This window comes from Plasmodium vivax, chromosome 13 (assembly GCF_000002415.2).
Source record: "Plasmodium vivax chromosome 13, whole genome shotgun sequence".
NCBI lineage: Eukaryota > Apicomplexa > Aconoidasida > Haemosporida > Plasmodiidae > Plasmodium > Plasmodium vivax.
In genome coordinates, this window is record NC_009918.1 from 1,856,902 (window position 1) to 1,881,904 (window position 25,003).

General features: G+C 44.4%; 5 protein-coding genes across 5 annotated transcripts; 3 read left to right on the forward strand and 2 right to left on the reverse strand.

The window, feature by feature from the left end:
• Nucleotides 1–109: 109 nt before the first annotated feature.
• On the reverse strand, nucleotides 110–1,914 carry PVX_086130 (RNA binding protein, putative). The gene is made up of 4 exons (XM_001616839.1): nucleotides 1,699–1,914; nucleotides 1,152–1,433; nucleotides 771–962; nucleotides 110–590 (listed from the first exon to the last, which is right to left on the reverse strand). Exons 2-4 carry the CDS (start codon nucleotides 1,240–1,242, stop codon nucleotides 514–516), a joined length of 360 nt encoding a protein of 119 aa, XP_001616889.1. The 5' UTR covers nucleotides 1,243–1,433; nucleotides 1,699–1,914; the 3' UTR covers nucleotides 110–513.
• PVX_086135 (hypothetical protein) lies at nucleotides 1,736–10,328 on the forward strand (the record flags this gene model as incomplete). Its single annotated transcript, XM_001616840.1, has 8 exons — nucleotides 1,736–3,679; nucleotides 3,912–3,995; nucleotides 4,212–4,549; nucleotides 4,711–6,901; nucleotides 7,062–9,356; nucleotides 9,479–9,718; nucleotides 9,779–10,154; nucleotides 10,189–10,328. The coding sequence occupies 8 exons, from the start codon at nucleotides 1,736–1,738 to the stop codon at nucleotides 10,326–10,328; spliced, it is 7,608 nt and encodes a 2,535-aa protein (XP_001616890.1).
• Nucleotides 10,329–10,472: 144 nt separating this feature from the next.
• PVX_086140 (hypothetical protein, conserved) lies at nucleotides 10,473–13,544 on the reverse strand (the record flags this gene model as incomplete). Its single annotated transcript, XM_001616841.1, has 1 exon — nucleotides 10,473–13,544. One exon carries the CDS (start codon nucleotides 13,542–13,544, stop codon nucleotides 10,473–10,475), a length of 3,072 nt encoding a protein of 1,023 aa, XP_001616891.1.
• Nucleotides 13,545–14,216: 672 nt separating this feature from the next.
• PVX_086145 (hypothetical protein, conserved) lies at nucleotides 14,217–18,341 on the forward strand (the record flags this gene model as incomplete). Its single annotated transcript, XM_001616842.1, has 5 exons — nucleotides 14,217–15,458; nucleotides 15,745–17,258; nucleotides 17,377–17,443; nucleotides 17,599–17,785; nucleotides 17,915–18,341. The coding sequence occupies exons 1-5, from the start codon at nucleotides 14,762–14,764 to the stop codon at nucleotides 18,339–18,341; spliced, it is 2,892 nt and encodes a 963-aa protein (XP_001616892.1). The 5' UTR covers nucleotides 14,217–14,761.
• Nucleotides 18,342–20,806: 2,465 nt separating this feature from the next.
• Nucleotides 20,807–23,026, forward strand: PVX_086150 (circumsporozoite protein, putative; the record flags this gene model as incomplete). The annotated part of the gene is made up of 1 exon (XM_001616843.1): nucleotides 20,807–23,026. The coding sequence occupies one exon, from the start codon at nucleotides 20,807–20,809 to the stop codon at nucleotides 23,024–23,026; it is 2,220 nt and encodes a 739-aa protein (XP_001616893.1).
• Nucleotides 23,027–25,003: the final 1,977 nt, after the last annotated feature.

The following is a 25,003-nucleotide window of genomic DNA, read 5'->3' on the forward strand; positions in this document are numbered from 1 at the left end:
TTTGTGCCTATCCTGGTTGTGTTTGATTTGTGCCTCGTGCTGTGTTGCACGTTGTGCGCATCAGCTTTCCCTTACTGCTTTTCTTTTTTTTTTTTTTTTTTTTGTTTTTCCCGACCTCTTAACGTGTGCAATTATGCCGCTACGACACCTTTTGCGAGTAGCAAAACGGTTTGAAGAAAAAAGAAAAATTGAGAAGAGGCTACTTTTTAGCGAAGAGTATGTTTTATGGGATGTGCTGATCGTGTTTTAATGGCCGTCTCGCCCATCAGGAACGCGCGATCGGTTACAATTGCGATTATTCGACTTGCGACAAAGCTGAAAAGGCCTAGGTGGTGATGGGGATAAATTTACACATGCGGCCTTCTACAGGTGGAGCTTTCCGTTAGACGTAAAAGAATTTCCTTGCGTCCATCCGGAAACGGTTTGGCAGGGGAGGTGTATACGTGGGGGAAGCGACCCAGAGCAAATCACTTCACACATTTGTATCAGCATATGGGGAGGGTGAGGAAAAATTTAATTCTTATTTTTTTCCTGCACGAATGCCCAATCCACGTGAATTTCCTGATCGAGCAACGTTGCGCCGTCCATTTCTGGCAAAAAAAAAAAAAAAAAAAAGTGAAGTTTACGTCTGACCAGACTGCAGTACAGGTTGAGGAGAACCACACGTGAACGTAATTTCAGCGTGTAGCACTACGAACAGTGGTGAAAAGAGTTATGCCCGATAAAGCATTGGAACGCGTCGCGCGCATTCTTGTGAAGAACGTGCTTACCATCAATGGCCCTTTTCGCATCCACAAAATTTTCAAATTCGAGAAATGCATAGCCTTTTAAAAATCCCGTCCGCCTGTCCAAGTTTAAATGCAAATTTTTTATCTGTCCATATTTTTCAAAAACGTCTTTTATGTAGTCGTCCCTTGCTTCTCCGTGGATGTTCGTGATGATGATAATCCACCCTTCAATGGCTGCCGGAAAAAAAAAAAAAATACGCCCATTATATGTGCTGCAGTTGCATATGGTCTTTAATTCCCCCAGCCATGGGAACGAAAATTCTGAGTAGAGAACTCATTCCAAATTGATGCAAGCTGGTAAATCCCACAACGACATCGATCTAGGAGCACGTGTGTGGTTATCTCCCCTTTTCTCTTTCTTACACTTTGCGGGAACTTCGTCCTTTTTAAAAACATTTAAATCACCTTCTTCGTTCATTTTTTTTTTTTTTTTTTTTTTTGCTGACCTGTTCATGCACTTTTTACATTAACTAAAAATGTTCAGCAAAAAAAAAAAAAAAAGAGGAAATCACAAAATGGAAAAACAGAAATGGGGCATACTGTCCTATGTAGGTGTATTTCTCATGCGCGTGAATCCCCTTTACGTTGCACGTTTCTTCAATTTAGTTTGCAACTCAAAGCATCAAACGAGACGGGTGTTTACTCCTGTGGAAACAACGCCATTTGGGGGTTAACGTGTGCATAAATGGGTGAGAGCGCCCCCAGGCGAGTTCGAAGCGGTTGGCAGTGCAGCAGCGAGGGAGCAGCCCACGAACGTACGTAACGTGTGTGATGCGCATTGTAGGCATATAGGCATATTTTCTACTGACGCGCAGAACGGAGGCGCAATTTCGTCGTGACCACGCTCGCTTAATCACAAAACGCGGGAAGAAACGTTCACCACGCGGGAGCTCCCGTTTCGTTCACTTACCTAGCTTTGCCGCTATTTGCCGTGCCCCTATTCATCCATGAGATGGCTAGTAATTTTTTTGTCAACTGCAATTGTGCTCGTTTCAACTCTCTTAATAGTCCTGCTATTGAAGAAGCCCTTGCAAGTTGGAAGAACCTTCGTTTGGAGTAACTGCGTCGTTTTTTCCCTATCTATCAGTACAAAAAAGCTGACCATCAGTGAAATCCTCGTGGATATAAAATGTAAAAAAAAAACGCTTCAAGTACATTTGAACGACGTAAAATTTGTTTTTGCAAAATGGTCCATTCGGTGCCAAGTAGGAAATTTTTTTCTGCACGGTACATGTGAAAATGGAAAAAAAGAAGAGAGAAAAAAAAAGGCCGTTTTTTTTTCGGACCCCTCCAAAAAGGGAAAGAAAAGTAGCGATGATGCTTCTAACAGAGGGAAGAAGCTTCTCTTTTGTGTGGCCAAGTTATTTCTCTTCATGTTGAGCTTAATAGATGTTCACATAGAAAGGTGCCACTTGCTCCTGCAAAAAAGTATGCAACAGGGTGGGAAGCAATGTGCTGATGAAAATGAGACCACGGAGGAGAAGCGGGATAGGCAAAAGGACTCAACAGATGGTGCCACGAAGCAAAGGAGGAAAGAGAACTTTATCACGGCAGCCATCGAAGCAGTTCTGTCAAATGTGCACATAACGAAAAATAGAAAAATAGAAACCATTTCGTCATTTTTCGACTTGGAGAAAATTTCCATTTTTTGCAACGACCGCTCGGCATGCACCATTTCGTCTGGGAGTTTCCGCACATGCTACGATCACCAGCTGAGGAGTGTTTCCGTGGAGGGGGTGTTCATCCTGCGCATTTATTTTTATTTAAACTGTTTGTACGAATTGGTTTTTTTTTTTTTTTCAACTAATAATGTGTATTGTGAGGGGGGGTCCAAAAAATGGAAGACATCTCCTCAGCTGTGTAACCGTTTAGGCAATTTCATCAACAGAGTTACTTTGCACATGGAGATGGTGAAGCTGTACATGAAGGAGAAGGACACAACCCCGTTTTTGTGTATCTTGACGGATGACCTTTCTTTGGAAAAAGAGGGAACCCCCAATTTAGTTCGCTCAAGGGTAAAACGTCTCCACTTGTTATCCGTCGAGGGTGGGAGGTGTTACGTTTCGACTGCGTATGATGTGAGCGCTTGTGTGGAAGTGGGCCCAAGTGGAAGGAGTGGCAACAATGGGAGCGACCTATCCGCCTTCACTCAGGGGGGGAGTACCCATGGGGAGGTAGCCCGCCCTACAAACAACTTTACATCGGCAGATGCCAAATTGAAGATTCAAATTGATTGTGAAAAATTATTTATGAATTTATGTTCGGTGTGGCCTCTGATTTATTTTAATTTTGTGAAGAATTTTTTTGACCTCTTCCAGGTGGCAAAGGAAAAGGATAGGTCTGCCAAGTTACCCAGAAGGGAAGGCCAAGATGGACGCTACAAAGGGGGGGCAACTCCTAACGGGGGGGAAGACAACGAAGGGGCGACCTACCCACATAATGCCAACAGTTCGGATGAGAGGAAAAAGGGAAAATGTAAAATGAAGGGTGAAAAGGAAAGAAGCGCCGCTAACAAGAAGAATTTTACCCTTAACCTATGTGCAAATGATATATGCTGCAAATTTCGCAACAGCGGCAATTTAGTAGTGATCGATTTGGACCCCTTAGATGAAGGTTTTGCAAAAACGTTTGTGTTAACTTCCAACCGGTTTAACCTCCACTTAGAGAAGCGCTCATTCCTTCTTGCTCTGCAAAACGTCGAAGTTTTTAACTCGAATGGAAGATTTACCTGCCTCGTTCATAATTTTACCATTTGCAAAACACACAGGGAGTATTTTTTTGAAGCAAAAAATGTTTTCTTTTATTTCCCCCCGATGGAGTTACTAACGGTGGGGGTAGTTAACTTTGCGTTGGAGTGTCTGAGAGAGGCAAGCCACTCGACATTTTTGCGGGTAAGGTTTGCTTCCTGAAGGGGAGAGAAAATCGAGGAAAGATTAACCGTGCGCTGTTGTGTGTTGTTCTGTGTGGCAGGGGTGGTCTGCCGAACAGGTGTTGCATTTGTCATCATGAGGAGTGCCTCTTCCGGTTAAATGGTGTCTTTCCTGCCCGCTTTTTCGCTTCTTCTCCCCTTTCACCTGGCCATTCACTCACCCAGTTCGCCGCCCCGTCTAACCGCTCCCGCAGGCGCATCAGAGGAAGAGCCGAAGGCGCGCACGGAAGCTGACCGTATCGATTTTGCACCTGCGCGCGGAGTCGAACAGGGCCCAAGTAAGATGCGCAGAGGGAGGTCGCCCCGACGGTGCAGCGGAGGAGCGGCACATCGGAGGAGCGGCACATCGTCACGTTTTCACATCGGAGGAGCGGCACATCGTCACGTTTTCACATCGGAGGAGCGGCACATCGTCACGTTTTCACATCGGAGGAGCGGCACATCGTCACGTTTTCACATCGTCATATCGTTTGCTTCTTTCCCCCCCGGTGTAGGTCCTCTCCGCTACCCTAAAAATTGTCGTCTCCAAAAACGTGGTGTACGTCATTTCGGAGCAGACGACCCTGTGTGGCCGTAACTTCACCCTCGCCTGTGATTATCTAAACGTGTGTAATGAAAAAAAAGAGAGTAACTTCACTTTTATTCGGCTGGACACCCCCACTGTGTCTTCAACGTTTGATGATCATTTTTTGGAGCTATTAAACGAGGTACACAGGGTGGTGCGTTTTATTTCCATTTTGGTAAAGAGAACGAAAGGAGGAGGGAATCCCGTGGGGGAGAACCTCCATTCTGCTGCTGGCCCTGAAGGGAAGGTCAAACCTCAAGCGAACAGGTAAAACGGAAAATGGGGTCAATAGGAAAAACATAGGTGGTACGGGGGAGCTTGTGTATCCCTATTTTGCACTTACTTGCAATTTTGCAAGTGGTGCTCTTTTCGTGGCTACTGTGGCATCTCCTTTACGCCCTCTTCCACCTCCCCCCCCACATGAGCAGAAAAATTCCCCTCAAAATTCACCTCAAAATTCACCTCAAAGTAGAGCACCTCACAGTTGTCGAGATGACCAAGGGAGAGGGAAAAAAAGCAAAGAGATGCATGAGTGACGTCACCATGTGTAAAAAGAGAGTGTGGAAAGAAAAACATGTTGGAAGGGACAAAGGGGAATCGCGAACGCGTTTGAGGATTTTCCCCTCCCGAAGGCATACACATTTGGGGTATCTAAAGAACACAACGATGTGTAGAAGCAAAGGCCCATGGAGGAGTGGGATGCCCAGTTGGGGCAAAAGGGAGAGTGGCCTCTCATTCGTAAAGGGGAAAAGGCTAATTGGCAATTCAGCCCTATTGGAGGTCCCTAATTGGGGCTATCCTCAGATTGGGGGTAGCTATAAAAAGGGTCCCCCCCTCTGTAGGGTTCTCCCAATTGACGAGTCAATTTTGTCTGAAAGGAGGCCTCCCTGTGGTTCTCCCCCATGCAGCCATGGATTTGCATCAAATTGGGCAAAGGGAGGAAATGCCCAGGATGTAACCGGTTCTGCAAAAGTGAAGGGGAATACAAAGGGGAACTTTAGAAGGAGAAGAAGAAACCACAGAGGATACATCAACAGGGGGGATTCTACCCCGAAGGAGAGGCGAAGAAAATGTCGAGGGAGGGGAAAACTCCTTTCAAATCAAACACATCCACCGCGTATGTACCGTTGTACTCATCTACGTTGGTGCAGCCAGAGAAAAAAATCCCCAACGGGGGAAAAGGCAAAACGTATGTTTATGCAGAAAAAAGGACTGGTGAAGGGACTGTTACTAATTGATGGGGTAGACGTGCATAAGGAGGAAGACATGGGAATGGCACAGCTGGATAAGACCTACGCCTTCCTTTTTAAAAACATTTCCGAATTTAAGTTACCCCACTTTTTGCGTACGTTAGAATTTATTAGGGCTCAAAAGGAGGACCAATTTTTTACCCTCAATTATTTGATGCCCCACGTTTGGGAAGAAATAGCTTTTTGTTTCTTCACAGATAGGATTCATATGCTTAGAGAAACGCAAACGGCAAGCTCTTCCCTCTCTCTAAGTAGGTCAAAGGTACTCTTCGCGGGTGCCAATTTGAACATCGCCGTGGCGTATGTGATGAGGAAGATGAGCTTCTGCAGGGAGGAACGCACACATGTGATGTGGCTTGAAAAAGGGGGCAATCGAAAAAAGGAAAATATTGATGCTGGAGGAAACGTCTCCAGTGGAGCTGCATCTGTCTGTACCGCTAACCCCTCTAGAACTGTCATTCATTGCACTTTTGTGGAGCTTCATTTTTTTTCCGAGTATGTGTGCACCTTCACTCTATCGTGTAGAAGCTTATCAGTCGTGATGCAGCGACGGGGAGAAGAAGGAGGGAGGTACCCTTTTGCCGACGTAACCGCTCGCAACTTTTTGCTGGCCTATGGATTTTTCTCAAATGGAAAAGTGGGTAATTCTCTTTTTACACAAAAAGAGAATGCATACGTTTGCAGGCGAATTTTTAGAAAACTTCAATTGAGGGAGAGGATTCTACGTTTGTCTATAGGAGAAACAAACCGGGTGAAGGAGCTGCTGTACGTGGCTTATGCACGTGGGCAGGCATTCTCTCGCGGTGGCAAGGGAGACCCAGCAGAAGATGAAACAGAACCAGCATGTTGTGTGCCGAACGTTAGGTACCTCACTTTGAACATAACACTCGTAGGGAAAACGGAAGAGGAGGGAGTGATAAACTGCAATATTCTTCCGCATCAAATTTTGTTCCTCCTTAATATGATGAGAAAGGCTAACTCGTGTGGTGACTCCCTCTCCAGTGGGTTACGCAACTTCTTCAAAAGTTCCCCTAAGGAGCAGCGCAACATGAGGGGCATACCTGGAGAGAAGAACCGAATGAACGTTAAACTCAATTTGGAGGCAACGAACCTCCATCTGAAATTTTACTTTTTGAGATTATTCCTAAAAAGGGTAACTCTCAACAGTTGCGAAGGGGAAGGGTTGGTCCATCTGTTTGGAAAAAAAAGAGGACACCCACGTAGCAGCACTTCCAAGACGGCTGACGACACGATCTGCTCCTTTTCAATTGACAGTTTTGTTCTCTCCTTCGAAGACGCAGTCGACAGTTCGTTTAGCAAAAGAGAAGGTTTCATTTTTATGAATGACGTTCGGAATTTCCCCCCCTCGGTGAGAGCAAGCGGGGTGGCCATAAAGTGGCTCCTCTGCGTATGGTCCAAGCATATGCGCAGCGGCCTCACGCAGGTTATGTTATGTTATGCTATTTATTTTATGTTATGTCATGTGATTTTTTTATTTTTCTTTTTTTCTTCCTCCCCCCCTGAGGCAGATTTTCTTCCATTTGTTTGGACGCATGCCGCCGCTGTACTGCCCCATCGCAAGCAACGTCCTCCGGCACTTGGAAGTGCGCAGAATGGAAGTCCTCATAAAGCGGAAGGAGCGAACATTTGTCTCCATTGACAGTGTCACCATGTACATAAACGACCAAACGATAGAGAGGTTGAATTTTGTGTTTGAGAAGGGAAGGAAAATCTTCAGTCTGTTAAGCGGGTCTTGGGGAGGACCCTTGGGAAGAGACCAGAACTCCTCACACTGCAATCGGGAGAGGTCATCCATCTGCTACTTGAAAAACTTTGAAATAAATTTCCACAAAATGGTGGAAGTTAAAAATAGAAAGAGTAGGAACAGTAATGGTGGGAAAAAGGAAAAAAAAAAAAATAATTTTCTCCTCGAAGATAGTTTCATCTGTGCTAGTGAGAAGGTCCAGGGGAAGGATCATCCCAGGCAGGATGGCAGCCACACGGGGGTCAATCCTGTTGAGGAGGGAAAGAAAAAACTTTCCAATTATCTCTTTGAAAGGAAAATTCACTTTTTGAAGAGGAGAGGGGGGGAGGCGGCAAAGCGTGCCACGAAAGACAGAGAGGAATGCGGCACGGATTTATGCACAGAGGGGATTCCTCCAACAGAACAAAGGGAAGCACGCCCCACCCAGCGGGAGGACCCCCTCCTCGACGTACACACGAAAATGTTGCAAAGATTGAGAAGGTTGAGAAGGTTGAGAGGGTTGAGAAGTGACCCAAATGGGGAAACACCCGGCAAATTTCACTACTATAACCGCATGATTCACCCCTTTTACTTTTTGCCTGCCCAAAGTAGCGCAGCCCCCTGTTCGTATGCAGAAAGGTATGAAGACGTCTGCAAAAATGTTCCTTTCAATTATGTCGAGTGCGAAGATCAGCTTTTGCTTTTCCTGCACAAAACAATTATCAAATATATGAACAGTTCAGGTGAACAGAGCGTTTCCTTTTTTCTGAAAAGTTTGTCTTCCTACTACATCAGTTCGCATCATTTATTTAGTATAAATAAACACCGTGGCAGGAAGGGGGGGGGAGGAAGCAATGGAGGATACACCATCCACAACAGGATCAAGGAAAATATGACCTGTGCAGGCGAAAATAACTTAAGCAACGAATTAATGATTGCCAATCTGCACGAAAGGGAGACATACGAAAGGTTGGAGAGGAAAAGGAGAAGAAAAAAAAAATCCACCCACTTGGAAGAGGTAAAAACAAATGGGGAGGAAAAAAAAAGAAAAAGAGCGGTTCCTTATGATAATGCGAGTTTACCCCCTGCGCGGAACGAAAAACATTTTTGCTCGAACAAATCAACTGCGAAAATGGAAGGGAGCAACCAATCCACATTCGAGTTCGCCAGTAGCTCCCACAGCAATGACGAAAGTGTGAAGGGAAAATGGAAAAGCGCGTCACATGATAATGTGAGCAAAGTGAACGAATTAAGGAAAAAAATGAAGCTGTTTTTTTGTCTACCCAATAAGAACGAAACGCTGTCCCCCTTTCTGCGCGCAAAGGAGTTAAACGTTGTCATGCGGAGTCATCGCGGGGGGAAGCAACGCATCGATAGCAGTATCGGTGGGAGCGGCAGCGAAGGGGGCGAAGCAAATTCGCAGGGAAATGAAGTGGGTGGTGTGGGTGAAGTGGGGGAGGTATCCGTATACCTCGACTACCTCATCCTGCTATTTAACAAACGAGTGGTGGATTATTTTTTTTACCTCACCAGCAAGATGGTTAAATATTACGAGGGAAGGAGGGGAGGAGTGAGCAATGAGGATGGACTTCCCCCTGGGGGAGGAAGCGGAAGAAATGGACGCCAGCGGATCAGCAGCAAAAATGTCTTGTCCTTGGCAGAAAGTTATTCACAATTCTTATGCTCTAGAAGTAATTTTAAAAAATGTACCATCGTGGATGATTTAAAAAATGGCTATTCCTTCAACTTTGCAATGAACACAATTGCCGTCGAGTTTATAACGCGCGACTACACCAGCTACGTAATTTTCCTACGGGGCGTACACGTTTTTTTGAAAAAAGAAGAAATGACTTCCCTGGGGGTGAATGTGAATGACTTTTGCTTGGAAAAAATAAAAAATCTGAATCACGTTAAGGTAATTTCGGTGGATAAGGATAGCCAGAATGCAGCCCCCAATTGGGTGAACGGCAGGAAAATTTTCACCTTCCCGATAAATGGGCAAAATGACGCGAATAACTTATCAAGCGTTTTCTCCCTGCGGCTGAAGTTTTTTAAAATTTTTCTTTTTCAAGAGTGGAACGTATGGAATGAAGGGCCCCCGTTTGTGGCGCCCCCTTCTCCGTGTTGACGTTGCTGCGTCGGTTTCGCTGCACCTGTTTCGTTGCAACAATTTTGCGGCGGCCCCTTTTTCCCGAAACGCAGGTTGTCCAAAAATTAAGGATAAACCTGTGCGACGTGAACCTGCGCATCGACAGGAGCACCATGCAGGACTTTTCCCTGCTGAAGCGTTTTTTGGCAAAGAAACGGAAGGAGAAAAAAAAGTCGGAAAAGGGGGAGCGTGAGAAGAAGAGGGGCACGAAATACTCCAGCTACTTGTATGTGCACCTTTTGGAAGTATCCCCCCTTTTGATTAAAGCGAATATACAAGGCTCGCACGAAATGGTATGGCACTGCAGCCTTGGCTCTTTCCGCGCGGTGTTGAAGAGGCTTTGCACTGCTTAGAAAAAAAAAAAAAAAAAAAATAGCAAAATGGCTAGCTGTATATACCCGTGTAACTCCCCAATTTGCTGCCTCGTTCAGGCGAATGTGTCGCCTTTTCATTGGCTAGTCGGCACTATTCACCCGTTTTGGAAAAAAAAAAATATTGCAAATTATGACTTTTTTTTTTTTATGCACAATTCAGAATGTGAAGTTGAACATAAATCAGTTCAGAGAGGAAAAAAAAATGACCTATTTGAAGAAGACGTTGAAGAAGTACAAAAGGCACATTTTGAAAAGTGTAATAAAACAAATCGTGGAAAAAAACGCGAAAAAAGGGAAAAAAAAAAGAGAAAAAAATACAAAAGGGAAAGGGAAAGGGAGAGGAAAACATGCACACGTGGCACACATTCATTTCCTACCCATGCTTACAGGTAGGGGGGGCCCTAATTACGCGAAGATTTTTGGACTTCCTAAAATGGGGGAAAACAAACTCGCGCCGAGCCAAGGACACGGCTGCCGAAAAATAGGGGTGGAATCCACGTCGAATACTTTTACTTTTTGTTTTTTTTGAGAAAGTTCAAAACGTCCTTTTGTATCGATTCCTGCAGAAGGGGTGGGGTACGTCGCGTGAATGGGGTGAAAGTTGGTAAACATGTGTGCATACGAAATGGTACACAAAATAACGTACAAGTGGACTACACAGTAGAGTGTAGGCCTATCCGCGCGAGGGGTATCGCGTTTTTTTTTTTTTTTTTTTTTTTTTCTCATTCCTTACAATTTCTTTATCCTTTTTGGTTGCAGATTTCTTCCCGGCCTTTTTGATTAACTTCTTGCTCGTCTTTTTTTTTGTATTTTCTTTTTTTTCCCCGGGTTGGAAGGGGCCATTCTTTTTTTTGCCCGCCTCCTTGGAATGGGCGCCCTGGTTGAGGCGCTTTTCCTTCAACTTCAACTTGAGCTTTGATTTTTTCTTCGTTGCGCTGACTTTGTGTGCGCCATTCGTTTGGGCGTTTTTTTTCTCCTGCCCAGTTGTCCCATTCGACTGTTGCACATGGATGGACGACGTGCTTTTAATTACATGAGCGACGTTTGTGTTTTCGTTTTGCATCCTTAGAAGGCGTCTTTTTTCCCGTTGCCTTTTTCCCCTGCTTTGTTTTTTTTTCTTTTTTTTAATAGTCTTTTTGGTGAGCGAGTTTGTTGCCGCTCCATTTTTTTCCCTTATGTGATTTAAAAATTTTTCTTCTTTTAATTTTTTGATATGCACCATTCGTATGTCTTCAATGCAATAATCAACATACATGATGTTTTTATTTTTTCGAATGGTTTGAAACTTTTTTTTGTAGATTATTTCGTTAATGAGTTCGTAAATATTTCTATTTTGGAGCAAGTGAATTATCTGCTTGGCATGTTCATGTTTGTTAATGTCGATGAAGCATATTAAATTTTGCGCATTTTTGTTGCTATTCTTTTTATCTTTTAATTTTTTATTTTTTTGCTCATTTTGCGTTGGTTCTTTTTGCTCTGTGTGATCTTTCATAATTTTCATTTTCTTAACAATTTCGTTTGCTCTTTTGAAAGCTTCTTTTTTTTTTAAATTGTGTTTTTCCATAAATAGGGGGGTGAAATATTTCGTTATCAGTTGCCTGAATAAATTTTGTTCCAAAGAGGCAGGATAGTTGCGAACGTATATTCTGCAGGGGTTTATCAGGAAGTTTTTATTTTTTAAGAGTTGCTTTTTTTTTTCCATCAAATTGTTATTTCTTTTGATTATGTTTTCTCGCAGGTGATCATTGTTTATGTCATTGTCCTCTACCAGATGGATGTTATTTTGCAGTCTGTTTTTCTGTTTTTTTTTTTTTTCTTCCTCCATGGGAAATTTTTTTTTATCCTTTAAGGAGTCCTTACTGACTGCCCTTTTGATCATTAAATAGTTATTTTTGAAAAATAAAATTTCGGCATTTTTCCCGCTGTTATGATCTTTAAGAAGAATTTGTTTCATTCTTTCCTTTTTTTTCTTCATGTTGTAAAATTTGTCAATTACGTTTTCGTTTTTTGCATCGTTTTGGTTTTCTTCGTCTTCCTCCTCATCCTCCTCCTCTTCGTGGTATTCCCCAATTTTTTTCAAAAATGTGTCTGCGTCCTCCTTATGCTTCAGCTTCACAAACGCGGAGATTTTTTTGCCGTTATTTCTGCACGTCCTTATGTAGATGTAGTTTTTGCTGATGTTCTTGGCGATGTAGCTCTGCACCTCCTCGTCGGTGGTCCCCATCGGGATGTTCGTGATGAACAGAGTCTTCCCTTCCTCGACGTCGTTCGTGCGGTCGCGGGTTCGCTTGCCGTGGTCGCGTTGCTCTGCATCGTCTGCCTCTTCGTCGTCTGTGTCTCCTTCGTTTGTCTCTTCATCGTTGGTCTCTTCGTCGTTCGTGTCTCCTTCGTGTATCTCTTCATCGTCTGTGTCTCCTTCGTTTGTCTCTTCGTCGTCTGTGTCTCCTTCGTTTATCTCTTCACGGTCCGTCTCATCACCGCTTCTCCCCCCATCGTCCGTGCCGTCTTTGCTTCTCTCCCCTGCGGCGGACGCCTGCACACCGAGCAGCTTGAGGAGCCGGGGATTCCTGTCCTCCTCTACGGTGATGATACTTCCGCACACCTTGGACTTGTTCAAGAGCAGCGCCTTCTTCAAGTTTTGGTAGCTGGAGAAGGTAACCAGGGCGTACCCCTGCTTTTTATTATTTTTCTTGGGAATATAAATTGATGGGTCCTTTTCTATATGTCTGAACAGCTTTTGTAAATTTTCCACATGGCAAGTCCGCTTAATATTTTTTACGATGACTCTCCTGTTGTTTTTATGGAAGTAGCACAGCTCGTGAAAAAAAAAGATATTTTTTTTTTCCCAATTTTTAACATTATCTTCCATGTAATTTACAAAATTGTTTTTGTTAATGTAAGTGTAGAAAAGGGCAGCCAGTTTTAAATTTAAAAATTCCACAGTGTAGATGAAGCAGTTTTTGCCTAGCGCTTTGTTTTTACTTATCGCTTTGTTTTTCCTCACCGCTTTGTTTTTACTGGACGTCTTTTCGATTAATTTTTGCCTCGTTCTGTTATCTAAATTTCTGTTCGCTTTTTCAATATTTAGGACAATTTCTTCAAACTCTTTGAGTTTTTTTTCGGCCACCACTTGGACGTCGTCACCGTCGCTGGGTACGTCAGATTTGTCACCATCACTCTTTTGTGTGGACTGCTCTGAATGACCTTCGCCCTTATCAATCTGGGTGTTGCCCCTGGGGGGGACTTTCCCATCCCCGCCCTGGGACCCGCGCTCTCTTGGGGAAGCCTTCCTCTCCGCCTGATCATGTTCATCTAAGCAGTTTACCAACAAGCGTCTATTTAAGAGAAAGAGGTTTTTCAAGTAGCTCAAGACGACTATGCTGTCCACGTCACAGTTGGTGTACAGCTGGATGGAGTTCAAGTGGTTAATCTTTTGCCGTCTATACGTGATGGAGATTAATTTTTTATCATCGTATTTTTTCCTGAAGGAAAATTCACATTTGATGCTGCTGGTTTGTATTTTCTTGTTGTGGTATTTTTGGATAAAATTTTCTGCCTCTCGATCTGATTTGAAGGAACAGATGGCGCTCTTCGTGGAGTTGTTTTTATTTTTAAAGAAGAAATATTTGGTGCAGATTTTTTTAAACTCTTCCTCCAGGGGGGCTACATCGTTTTCTCGGATGTTTCGGACGAACACTTTGTGCCGGTCGACTGGGGTGTTCTTCTTGTCGCGTCGCTTCGCCATTTGGGTCACTGCATTTTGGGCATCACGAGGGGGGCGGCGCCACGTCAGCTTCGTCGTCCAGTCGGCTGCTCCACTTGGATGGGCCTCCTTCTTTCCCTTTCAATATGGACGAGAAGGGAAACCTCCAAAGTTACAAAAATGCAAATGCGCAAAGATGGAGCAGCACCATTACATTATGGCAGCTAACTGATGAGCGGCTGCTGACCAGTGGGCGGGAAAAAAAAATCCCGACGGGAAAAAAGGCTAACACAGAATAATGGGGAAATAATTTTTGCGCAAACGGATAATATTTTATGTTTAGGAGAAATCCTTTTCTATGCAGGGCGCGTAAGCTGAGTTCCCATTTTTTTTATAATTTTTGTTTGAGTTGTTTTTTTCTCCAGCCCTTGTCAATAATATTTCCTCGCGCAGGCTGTATGTTTTCATTTGCGAAATGTCGGTATAGGTATGCCCGATTGTACAACTGGATCGTAGCGCTCGATTGGAGTTTTTGTAAGAGACCTCCTCATGCTTTATAGGAAGCGAAAAATTGGCAAAAAAAAAAAAAAAAAAAAAATTTCCACCTTGGCCGTTTCAGTAGCACCACACGGAGAAGGGGACCTTCGCGCGTCGTTTCTTCGCTTCATTTTGCTGCATGGCCATTCCGTTAAGCCACATATAGCTATTTAAATCGTTGCGTTTTGAGTTGGTTTGACTTGCCCATGACCGCATTGCGATTGAGACCACATATTTGTTCACATTAAAGCGGTCAATTTTGCGAAAAAAAAGAATTCGTGCTAGCGATTTATGCAGCCGCGTAACGTACAACTTCGCATGTACGAGCGTGAGATGCTTTTTTTCCGTGGGGTGATCCTCCCCCTTTGCAAATTTTCCTCTTTTACCACACTGAAGGGTCACTCCGTTCGGTAACTCTTCGCCGAGCCAAGGCGATGGAATGAAGTTTCCTTGTTGGAGATACCTACCTCAGTTGCCTGCATAGAGGAATTTTAAAAGTGTCATTTTTTCATTTCAGTTGGTGGATTGTCGCCTTTGGAGGGGGAGCTTCTAACCAACGAGCAGAACGAAGGAAAAGTTTTTTTTTTTTCTTTTTCCATCTGTTCGCCTCCTTTGCAGCGTTTTGAGGGCCTATTTGGGAGGTACATATTGATACGGCGAAGCGGTTGATTTGGGCCCCTTTTTCTCGCAGCCCTGCCGAAGATCACCGAAGATCGCCGAAGATGAGTGAAGAGAAGGACTACCTCACTGGTAGCACCTCCGCAGAGAGCCACAGTGGTCGAGGGAAGGACCCAGAAGGGGAAATGGTGAGCAGCCCCAACAGCAGTGGTGATAGTAAGACGGGAATTGAAGAAGGAGGGCTGCCCGATGCGGCGCGAGAAGGTAAAGCAGATAAGGAAAGAAACGCGGAGAGGCGAGCGGCGAAAATGAGGAAGGAGAAGAAGAAGAAAAAAGGCGGGACTGAAGAGCGGGTCGAAGCTGGAGCCAAAGCTGGAGCCAAAGCTGGAGACAAAGCTGGAGACAAAGCGGGGATGAAGCAGAAAAAAAAGGGGCAAAATAAATCGGAAGGGAAAGGGGAAAACGGAACGGAGGAGAAAATCACCGCGAAGAAGGGACCCGAAAAGTTGGGCCGTCGAGCGGAAAAAAAGAAGAGCCACAAGAAAGGCGCGTCCAAAAAGGAAGGGAAAGGAGAACTGACAAATGAGCGAAAGTCACGAGGAGGGAAGCACCCCAAAAAGGGGACCGACTATGAAGATACCACTGGAAGCGACGCATTCAACTCCAGCGTGAAAAGTGCCAACACCAGAAGGGGGAAGAACATTTTTGCGAACGAGGAAATTGATGAGAGTGACGATGAATACAACCTGAACACGCTCGGGGATTTCGACCTGAAGCATTACGAAGATTTGGACATTGTGGGTAAGGCGCGAATTGGTCGATGGGGCGATGGGCTGATGGGGCGATAGACCAATCGCCCCGATGTGGGAGGTTGGCCCCCTCTCTTGCATCTTCCCATGTGCGCACTTCCACATTGGGGGGCCCATTCGTGTGATCCTTTTTTTTGATTGCCCTTCCCCTGTGCATGTTTATCTTTCCACACCGCTGCGGTGAGGATGCACGTGCGTAGTTCTGTGAAGCTACACCTCCACGTGTGCATTTACTCACCGCCGCTTTCCAACCGACGCTTTCCACCCCCCCACCGCAGGCTACGACATTTGGGGGAACAAAATTCAGAAGAAGGACGAAAACGCCATCGACGACTTCCTGGAGTCCAAGAGGGACCAAAACGCATGGAAAAAAATAAAGGATAAAAAAAACAACCGAGTTGTGGAGCTGACCAACCAGGACCTGGAAATAATCAGAAGCATTCGTCAAGGCAAAGTGGCGAAACGTATGAACGAGGAAAATTACGTGTACGAAAATGAAAAGGAGGAATACAAATTGGGAGTGAAGGAGCCAGCCAACCGCAAGTACAAACAGTCAGCGGAGGAAAAAAAAAAAATACAACAATTGATAATGCATTTAATGGATAAAGAAAAAAATCCAGAGAAATATAAAAAGGAGGAGGACGAATTTAAGTTGCTATACGATTTGTGGAAACACAAAATTTACGACGATTTTAACAATGTAAATGAAATGAATTTGCCAAATATTTTGCCAGGACATAAGTACAGTTACAATCCCCCCCCTGAGTTGATGTACAATTCAGCGGACAGAAGAAAAATTTTAAAACAAAATAGTGACGCGTTCATTCCGCAAAATTTTGAAAAAATAAGAAATATAGAATTTTATAAAAAAACGTATTTTGAATTATATCAAAGGTGTTTAGATATATACCTCTGTTCGCGATCTTTAAAAAATGTTCTTCATATAAAGAAGGAAGATTTACTCCCCAAGTTGCCTTCCACCCAATCGCTCAAGCCGTACCCGCAGCACCCCTTTGTGAAATACATCATGGATGACCCCCTCAGTGGGGATAAAAATAAATACCTGAGTCAGATAGACGTAAGCGAAGATCACCACGTTGTGTATACAGTTCAGTGTGGCAAACTCTACATCTTCGACGTTCTGACGTCTTACAATATTGCCATGATAGACCTGGCGTACTACTATGGAGCGGCACTACCCAAAGGGAAAGGCGCGGAAAAAAGCGGAGGAACAGCTTATGAAAACATTCGCATAAAGGCCAATAAGGCGTACGACATCGTGGCGGTGTCCTTCGCCAATACGATTTTGCTTTTTCACTATGAGAACTTCATTCCGCCAGCCAAGTCGGGCGCGGACAATATTGAGGAAGTATACCGCATGGACTCCAAGCGGAGGAAGAACTCCGTTGGGGATGGTGAGGAAGACAGCAGAGGTGATGAAACGTTGGAAGAGCGTGACAGTGAGGGGGACGCCGCACAATTGTCGGACGATGACGATTTCGAGGGTTCTCTGGACGGTGGTGATGATGATGATGATGCGAGCGAGGATGGGAGCGACCAAGGGGACGACGATGAGGAGGAGGACCATTCGGATGAAGAATTAGGCAAAAATGAGGAAGAGACAGGGGAGACACCCTCGAGAAGGAAATGCGGACCGTTGAGCAGAACTATGGCTTATTACATGACGAAAGGTCTACTCAGCGTGTTTCACAAAAATTTTAAAAGCTCGGAGGAATACGTGTACTCCCCCGACGTGGACGTGAAGTGGAAGCACATAAAACCGAATGACCGGGTAGGTGCAGCGCGGCATTGCCGATTTGCTTATGCGTTTGTTTTTATATTTTTAATTTTTTCCTTTTTTTTCATATATTTATTTGTTTATTTATTTTTTTTTTCCTGCCCCACCGCAGAAGATAAAGTACTGCGTGGCAATCCAGCATGAGGGGAAAATAAGGAACTTCTCGTGGAACAAAAATGGTACGCCCGGAGGAGTGAATAGCATAGGATTGGCAATACAATGCATGCGGATAAAGGAAGGGAACAAAAGGGGAATATTGTTCCGTCCTTTCTCCCCCCAACAGTTGTGCACATCGAAACGTGTTTCTTTAATTGTACGCCTTTTCCCCCTTTAGGAAATTACCTCTCCGTAACGTGCTTACGAAAAGTTGGGCAGTACCACTACTGCTATTTGCATCATTTAAAATCAATGAAGTCCATCAAACTGATAAAAAAGTACAATCAGAAGAGGGGCGACCTCGTTCAGTCTATGTTTTTTCCCTCGAGTCCTTATTTCTTGGCGGCCTTTCAAAACGGGATCACGTAAGACAGGAGATACGTTCTGCGGCAGCTGAGAGTGGTTTCGCGAGGATGGAGCTTGTTATGTATGCTGACCCATTTGCATATGGTCATTTTATTTATTTATTTTTTTTTTTCCCTCGCCCCTTGCAGGATATATAACCTGAAAGCCAAGTCGAAGAAAGAGAGAATCGTAAAAAAACTGAGAGGCATTCAAAATATAACATGTGTGGATGTACACATTAACGAAAGTTACATTTTATCTTCGGACGAGAAGGGGAACGTGTTCATTTTTGACTTGGACCTGTCGAGCAACCCGTACAAGAAATTTCACCTCCAGGAGTGTTCCTTGAAGAAGGTGGAGTTTCACAAAAAGTACAATTTGTTTTATTCGTTAAGTTCAAATGGAGTAGTGAATTTGTTTTATGCGAAGTTTTTTCAAGACTATGTGACCAACCCTGTTTTGCTGCCAATTACGCAGCTGACGAGTGAGTCAAAGATTAGCGACGTCACCTGGTCGGGCAGGAGCCCATGGCTGTTCGCGCACACGGAAGGGAATTTCTCCGTCCTGTACACGTAGTACACATATGTGTGATTGTGTGCGAAGCGAAATGCGTCTTACGTATCTATTTTTTTCACGTTTACGCGCGTACATTTGAATTTTTTTAATTCCCATCAAATTGGGAACCTCACCACAGTTATGTGAAAACCGTTTTCGTTGAACATTTGGCGAATGCGCATGGATGCGCAACAGTGGTAGCATTTGTGGCACTGTTACGCATAGAAGGGAGGCTTATGTGCAAATGGGCCAAAAGGGAAGGAGCCTACCACTGGAAGGAGGATTTATGAACAACGAAAATGTGGAAAGCCGTTTGTCAATTTTGTTTTTTTTTACCTGAACAATATGGAAAAAAAAAAAAAAAAAAAAAAAAAATTTAGCTTTTTCGCCTGACTGCTCAGGTAAATTTTGTAGCCACTTTTAATTTCGAAATGTAGAAAATGCTTTTTCGTGTAAGCGTAAAGTTGTGCGTACAAAATGGGGGTGAGTGTTATTTATCTGCGCATTGAGCCCCATTTTAATAAGCGCCATTTGAATGTTGTGAGAATTGAGAAAAGCGCAAAATGGGCGAACTTTCGCAAAATGAGCACGAAGCATGGAGCATGGAACATGCGTGTGAAACGCTCAGTCCAGTGGAATTTTAAATATAGATAAAATCAACAAGGCCGTCATTTTTCGTTTTACGTTTACTTTACTCTTTTGAACAAGTTTTGTGTACTCCATCATGTGTGTACACGAAGTTCGCCTTGCTGCTTAAAAACATTGTCCGCATAGGGTCTTTTACAGGGCGCGCTCCACTCCCCCAGGAAAAAAAAAAAAAAAACGAACAAATAAAAGGGCGAGCGAGCGCGCAAACGAAGGCTTAAACGAATGAATGAGCTCACAAATGCGGGAGTGTGTAACCAAATGAACGATAAACGGGAAAAACGAAGCATTTCACGGAGGGAGCTCATAACTTGAAGAAACTGCCGTAAAAAGACCTTCGTACATGCATCTTACTAATTTTCCCGTGTACACCTACTCGCCTTTTTCAATGGGACAAAACGAGAACACTTTTTTTATGTCTGTAAAAGGGGAAATGATCACTCGATGTTTTCGCGTTTTCCATCAAAGGCCCCTTTTTAACGTCCTTTCGTTTGTTTTTTGACACACTCCCGCGTTACGCAAAAAAAGTGATACGCGTTGTGCAAAAGTTTTGATGCGCGATATGCGAACATTACACATGTGAAGTATTCGCGTACTTAAATTTTTTGCATCACGAATTTGCTGCGTTTTTTGCTGTGTTTTTAAGCTGTATTTTTTGCCGTATTTTTTGCCGTATTTTTTGCTTTCCTTTTTTGCCATATTTATTCCTTTTCTTTTCTTACCTTGCTATTTTCCCCTTCGCCATAACAGGGAAATGTTTTCGCCGCCCACTGGCTTTTATAACAATTTTCCAGTTCTTCCGCAAATTTGGAAAAATTAATTGATGAGATGATATTTTTTGAAAAACAATATGATCACCGCGTTAAGCGCACTGCTTTTGCTGCCCCCATTTTAAAAACATATTTTTTTTTTTTACCCTTGCGTAGAGTACAACAATATTTACATTTCATAGTTATGTCCAGCGCATAGTACTCCCTCCCCCAAGCGTTTGTTTGTTTTGTGCGCTTACGATACAGGACGCGGACACTATACAAGAGGGGAACGACGCGCTGCGCTTTCTCAGCAGGAACCCGATTGGGGTCTTTCCGCTAATTGTCTGTCATACCTTTGGTGGAGAGTCTAAAAAGGGACATGCAAAACGGCGTCACACAAAGCAGGTGCAAATATCGTCCTGGAAGAACTGACAAAATTAGCAGTTAACACAGTGTAGTAATATACAGTGAGAGGATACATCCCACTCGTTCGGCATAGCACTCAACGTGGTACTACGAACGCAGTGACGTTACAGTGATACAGCAGTGTTAACGTGTACGAAAAAAAGCAACCGTTCCCGCTTGCAAAAAATAGATCAGCGTTTATTTCCCCCCAAAAAACAACGCCGTTTTGAAGTTCCACCGACTTTGCATAGGTATGATGAATGTACAACGAACTCCGCCAATTGTAATTTGTGATTTGATTTATAATTTATAATTTATGGTTACTGCTTTTTTTTTTGTTTTTTTTTGAGGATATCCAAACTGTTGAAAATTTTGATAATTTTAACCATTTTGACAATTTGAGAATATTCGTAATTTTGAGAAACCCGCGCGTTTCTTCGCTTTTTTGGAAGAGGAGTACTCCCCCCCGCCCGGAGACCAAGTCAGCTAGCCAAAATTAAAAAAAAAAAAAAAAAAAAAAAAAAAAAATACATTCGTATATGTATATATATATGTACATATGTACGTATGTACATACTTAGGGGCTACTGAACAGGGGGGGGTAAACGCAGAAGGACCCGAGCCTCAGCCAAGTTGAAAGCAGCAGCTTAGTCCACTCGCCGCGCTCTGTACGTCATACATATAATGAGCATTAGCGAACATACAGGAAATGAGGTCAGCATAGCAGAACGAGAAAGGAAGGAAGAAGCCATCGGCGCAGATAAAAATGACAAAGATGTGCCACCTACAAATGGTGAGAGTATTTCCCTTCGAATGGAGAAAATGAAAGGCGAGGCAAATGATGAGGGTTCTGTAGAGGTGGGAAATTGCTCTCCAGTTGTGGAAAACGAGTTGGGAAGTAGCGTTTTGTGTGTCGGCTGCAGTGGCGAGGCATCCAACATTGACGGAGGAACGACCAACATTTCTGGTGAGGAAAATCCCCGAACAGAGGCGGACGGTGATAAGAAGGCGCAACCTGAAGGCATCCTCCATGAGGCAAAAAAGGTTAAAAATGGAGTCGACGCGGAGACTAAATCGAACGCCCAAGTTAGTAGCAACGGTACGTATGTAGAGAACGCCCCGAATGTAGAAGCCTCCCCGAATGATAACGCATGTGGAGAGGGGCATAGCAACACTCACGTGGTTGATGATGGGCCCCCCAATGCTGCACCGACGAGCAATGGTGAGCTCATTGCAAACAGCGGTGGCGCGCTAAATGTGGAGGAGGACGCACCGCTGGATGAAGGAAATTTCTCAGCGGATGACAGACCCGAAGAGAACGCAGAGAGTACGGGCAGCTTCATGTTAGAAGAAGACCTAAATTTATCCCGAAGAGCATATCGAAATTTCCACATATGTTCAATTTTTATACATGGGACTTTGTTATTGATGGTTATATTACTGATGGGAATTTTATTCCACGATTTTATGAAGCCATCTTCTGTTTCGCAGAAGGAGAAGATAATGACCTACTTCTGTGGGTTGCTCCTAAGCATGCTAGGGTTACATCTTTGCCTAAATTTATATATGTCGTTGGTGTTACTGAGACAAGCAGAAGTTTCAAAAGTGTTAAAATCGGTGGAGGCCAAAATTCATGTTATTGTTTTGGTGTACTTTTCCATGTGCGCTTATATTTACTTTTTTGAAGGCAAAACGTACCCCATAAGCTCCATCTTTTCTTTCACCATCATTTTAGCTATCATATATTATTTTATGCCAATATTTTTATACATCGTTTTGAGGATTCTGTTCATAATTGTCATTTTGATTTTAATTTTTATGAAGAGGAAGAGTCCCACGCCGAAGAAGATTTTGAAGAAATTGAAAATTATGAAATATATGGAGTATAGGAAGTACTGTGAGGAGGAGGCTTGCTTTCGTAGCGCCTATTTTACCAACTGGAGGGAGCTCAACGGGGAGGGGGGGTCGACTCCACAGGAGGGAGTGACAGGTACGAGGGAGGCCATGACGACCACCGCGGTGGAGGCAGGCACAGGGATTGCTGCGTCCGGTGGTGAGAACAAGGGGGACGACATTGCGGCAGTGGAACCCACGTCAAACTGCAATGCGGACGGGAATACGATATCTACGGCGACGTCCTGCGTGCGGGGCAGCAGCGCGAATGAGCGGCCAACCCGCAGCGGCAACAGCAGCACGAGGAGCAACCTGGAGCGGCACCTTTTCTATGATCGCGCTGGGGGAGCCACTGGCAGGGGAGGGGGGTCCTCCAATCGCGGGGGGGCGCAAGCAAGCGACAGGGAGGGCGGAAATCAAAATGGTAGGGATAACGCCAGGGATAACGCTAGGTGTAACGCCAGGGATAACGCTAGGGATAACGCCAGGGATAACGCTAGGGATAACGCCAGGGATAACGCCAGGGATAACGCTAGGTGTAACGCCAGGGATAACGCTAGGTGTAACGCCAGGGATAACGCTAGGGATAACGCCAGGGATAACGCTAGGGATAACGCCAGGGATAATGCCAGGCAACACCCCCCCCCGAGCTACGACAACAGCCGCGAAGTTCCAAACGCCAGCGACGAAGCCAATGGTGAGCCAAATAAAGACGGCAAGTCAGCAGCCGTATTTGAGTACTTCCAGAAAGTTTTGAAGAAGAAAAAAAATGCCCTGGAAAGTGACAACGCGCAAGTGCATGAAAATTACGCGGAGGAAAATTCCTTTCACATAAACATCGAGAGCTCCGATTATGTTTGTTCCATCTGCTGCGTCGAATACCTAAATGACGATGACATTTGCATTTTGCCTTGCAACTACCTGCACTACTATCACAAGGAGTGTATTTTCACGTGGCTGAAGAGGAACAACGACTGCCCCCTCTGCAGGAAGTGCATTGGGAAGATCTGAGTCGGGAGGCGCAGCTCGGTGGGTAGTGGAGCAGTCATATGGTGTGTGCAGGCAGGCGGTGTGCGGGCAATGGGGGCGTCCATTTCCACTCCCTGCGCGTTTCGCACAGGTGTACATTTACGCAGATGTGCATTTACACAGATGTACATTTACACAGATGTACATTTACACAGATGTACGGGGGGAGGAGCGACCCAGCTGGGCGCCGCTTCATCTTTACGCGCGTGTAGATTATTCGCCCGTTAGCGGTACTGTATATCGTATGCAAGTCGGTTTCTTTTGCAGCAGTTGGGAGTTTTCCCCCGTCACATTTCTTTTTTCTTTTTCCCCCGTCACATTTCTTTTTTCTTTTTCCCCCGTCACATTTCTTTTTTCTTTTTCCCCCGTCACATTTCTTTTTTCTTTTTCCCCCGTCACATTTCTTTTTTCTTTTTCCCCCGTCACATTTCTTTTTTCTTTTTCCCCCGTCACATTTCTTTTTTCTTTTTCCCCCGTCATTTTTTTTTTTATTTTTCCTTTTTTTTGTCGACTTTGGAAATTTGCGCAATTACCTCAGTTTGCCCAATTTGGTTCCTCCCTTTTGATGCCCTTTATGAATCCTAATTTTTAAAATTCTTCATGGCATATGCATATATGCGTGCGCGCTACTCCTTTTGTGCTTGGCAGCGCAGTTGCGTTTTTGCCTCCAGTGGTGATGCTGATTTGATTTGCAGCCGCGTGTGTGGGGGACGCATTTCCTCGTGCGTTATGCATAGCCATCCCAGGACGTTGCTTATTTATTTAGTTATTTATTTAGTTATTTATTTAGTTATTTTTTTTTTTATTTAATTTTTTTTTTTTAGTGAACATGAGCACCAAATTTGCAAGTTGTGCTGCACTACTTACGATTGCGCAGTTGGGATTATGAATTTTTCATTTTTTTTTTAATTTTTAACTTGTTTCCCCTGGGACCACATGGGTTCGACTTGGTTTTTCCTTCAATTACCGTTTGAGTTAAATGGCCTCAAGTTTGGTGCAGCGTCTCACGTGTGAAGCTGCAATTTCGTCGCAGTGTAGTGGGGCACGTGCCATTACGCCTGTGTGTTCGACCACATGGAGGGAGTTCAGTAGGTCTGAGCAGCTCTTTTTGTGTGTGCAGCGGGGGGAGTGGCAGACTTACACGACATTTGCCCCTGGCGTTAAAGGTGACATTGTTCCATAGCGCGGGGAAGTATTTCCAAGCAGTGCGTTGCTGTAGTATGCATTACACCTAAGCATACCCCCCCTGTGGGGGGTAAAAGAACACCTTCGTTTTGCACATACCAGTGTGTGAGAGGCAGCATTGTATAACCGTTTTGGCACCGTTGCAGTGACGGCGTGGGTAGGGGGTTTCCTTCCCGTGTTTGTTCATGACCTTACACCACACTGAGGGGATCCCCCATCGGTAAAGAAAAAAGGCACATGAAAGGTGATGCAAAGATGGGCAAAATTTAGCACATCAGAGTGAACCTTAAAGTGGGCAATTTGGAAGAATCGTTTTTTTTTTTTTTAAATTGACGTGGAATGGGCACCACATGGCGAAGTCCGATGGGAGAATGCAACGGAGGAGACGAGGTGAACTCTGCGATGGTTAGGCAAATGTGGTGGAAGAGAAACACACTCCTTCAGTTCACTGGCTAATATGCCCATTGCATGTCTCATGAAGCGACTGCTATCTCGAACGATGGGTTTAGCCAAGCTGGGGAAGGCGCCGTGCGTATTCGCGAGTTTATGCCACTTCCCCTGAGGTCAATTTTTGGGTCATCGAATTGGGGATCCACACAACTGCCGAGAGGAGTGGAAGCAATCGGCAGGTAAGCAGTCGGTAGGCAAGCACTCGGCAGGCAAGCAAATGCGAGCTTCCGAGACAAATGCGCATGTGCTTTCCCTTTCCCATGGCGCCGCCGATGCACGCGCATGGCGTAAGGCGGATTTTGTTTCGTTCGTTTTTGCCTTATT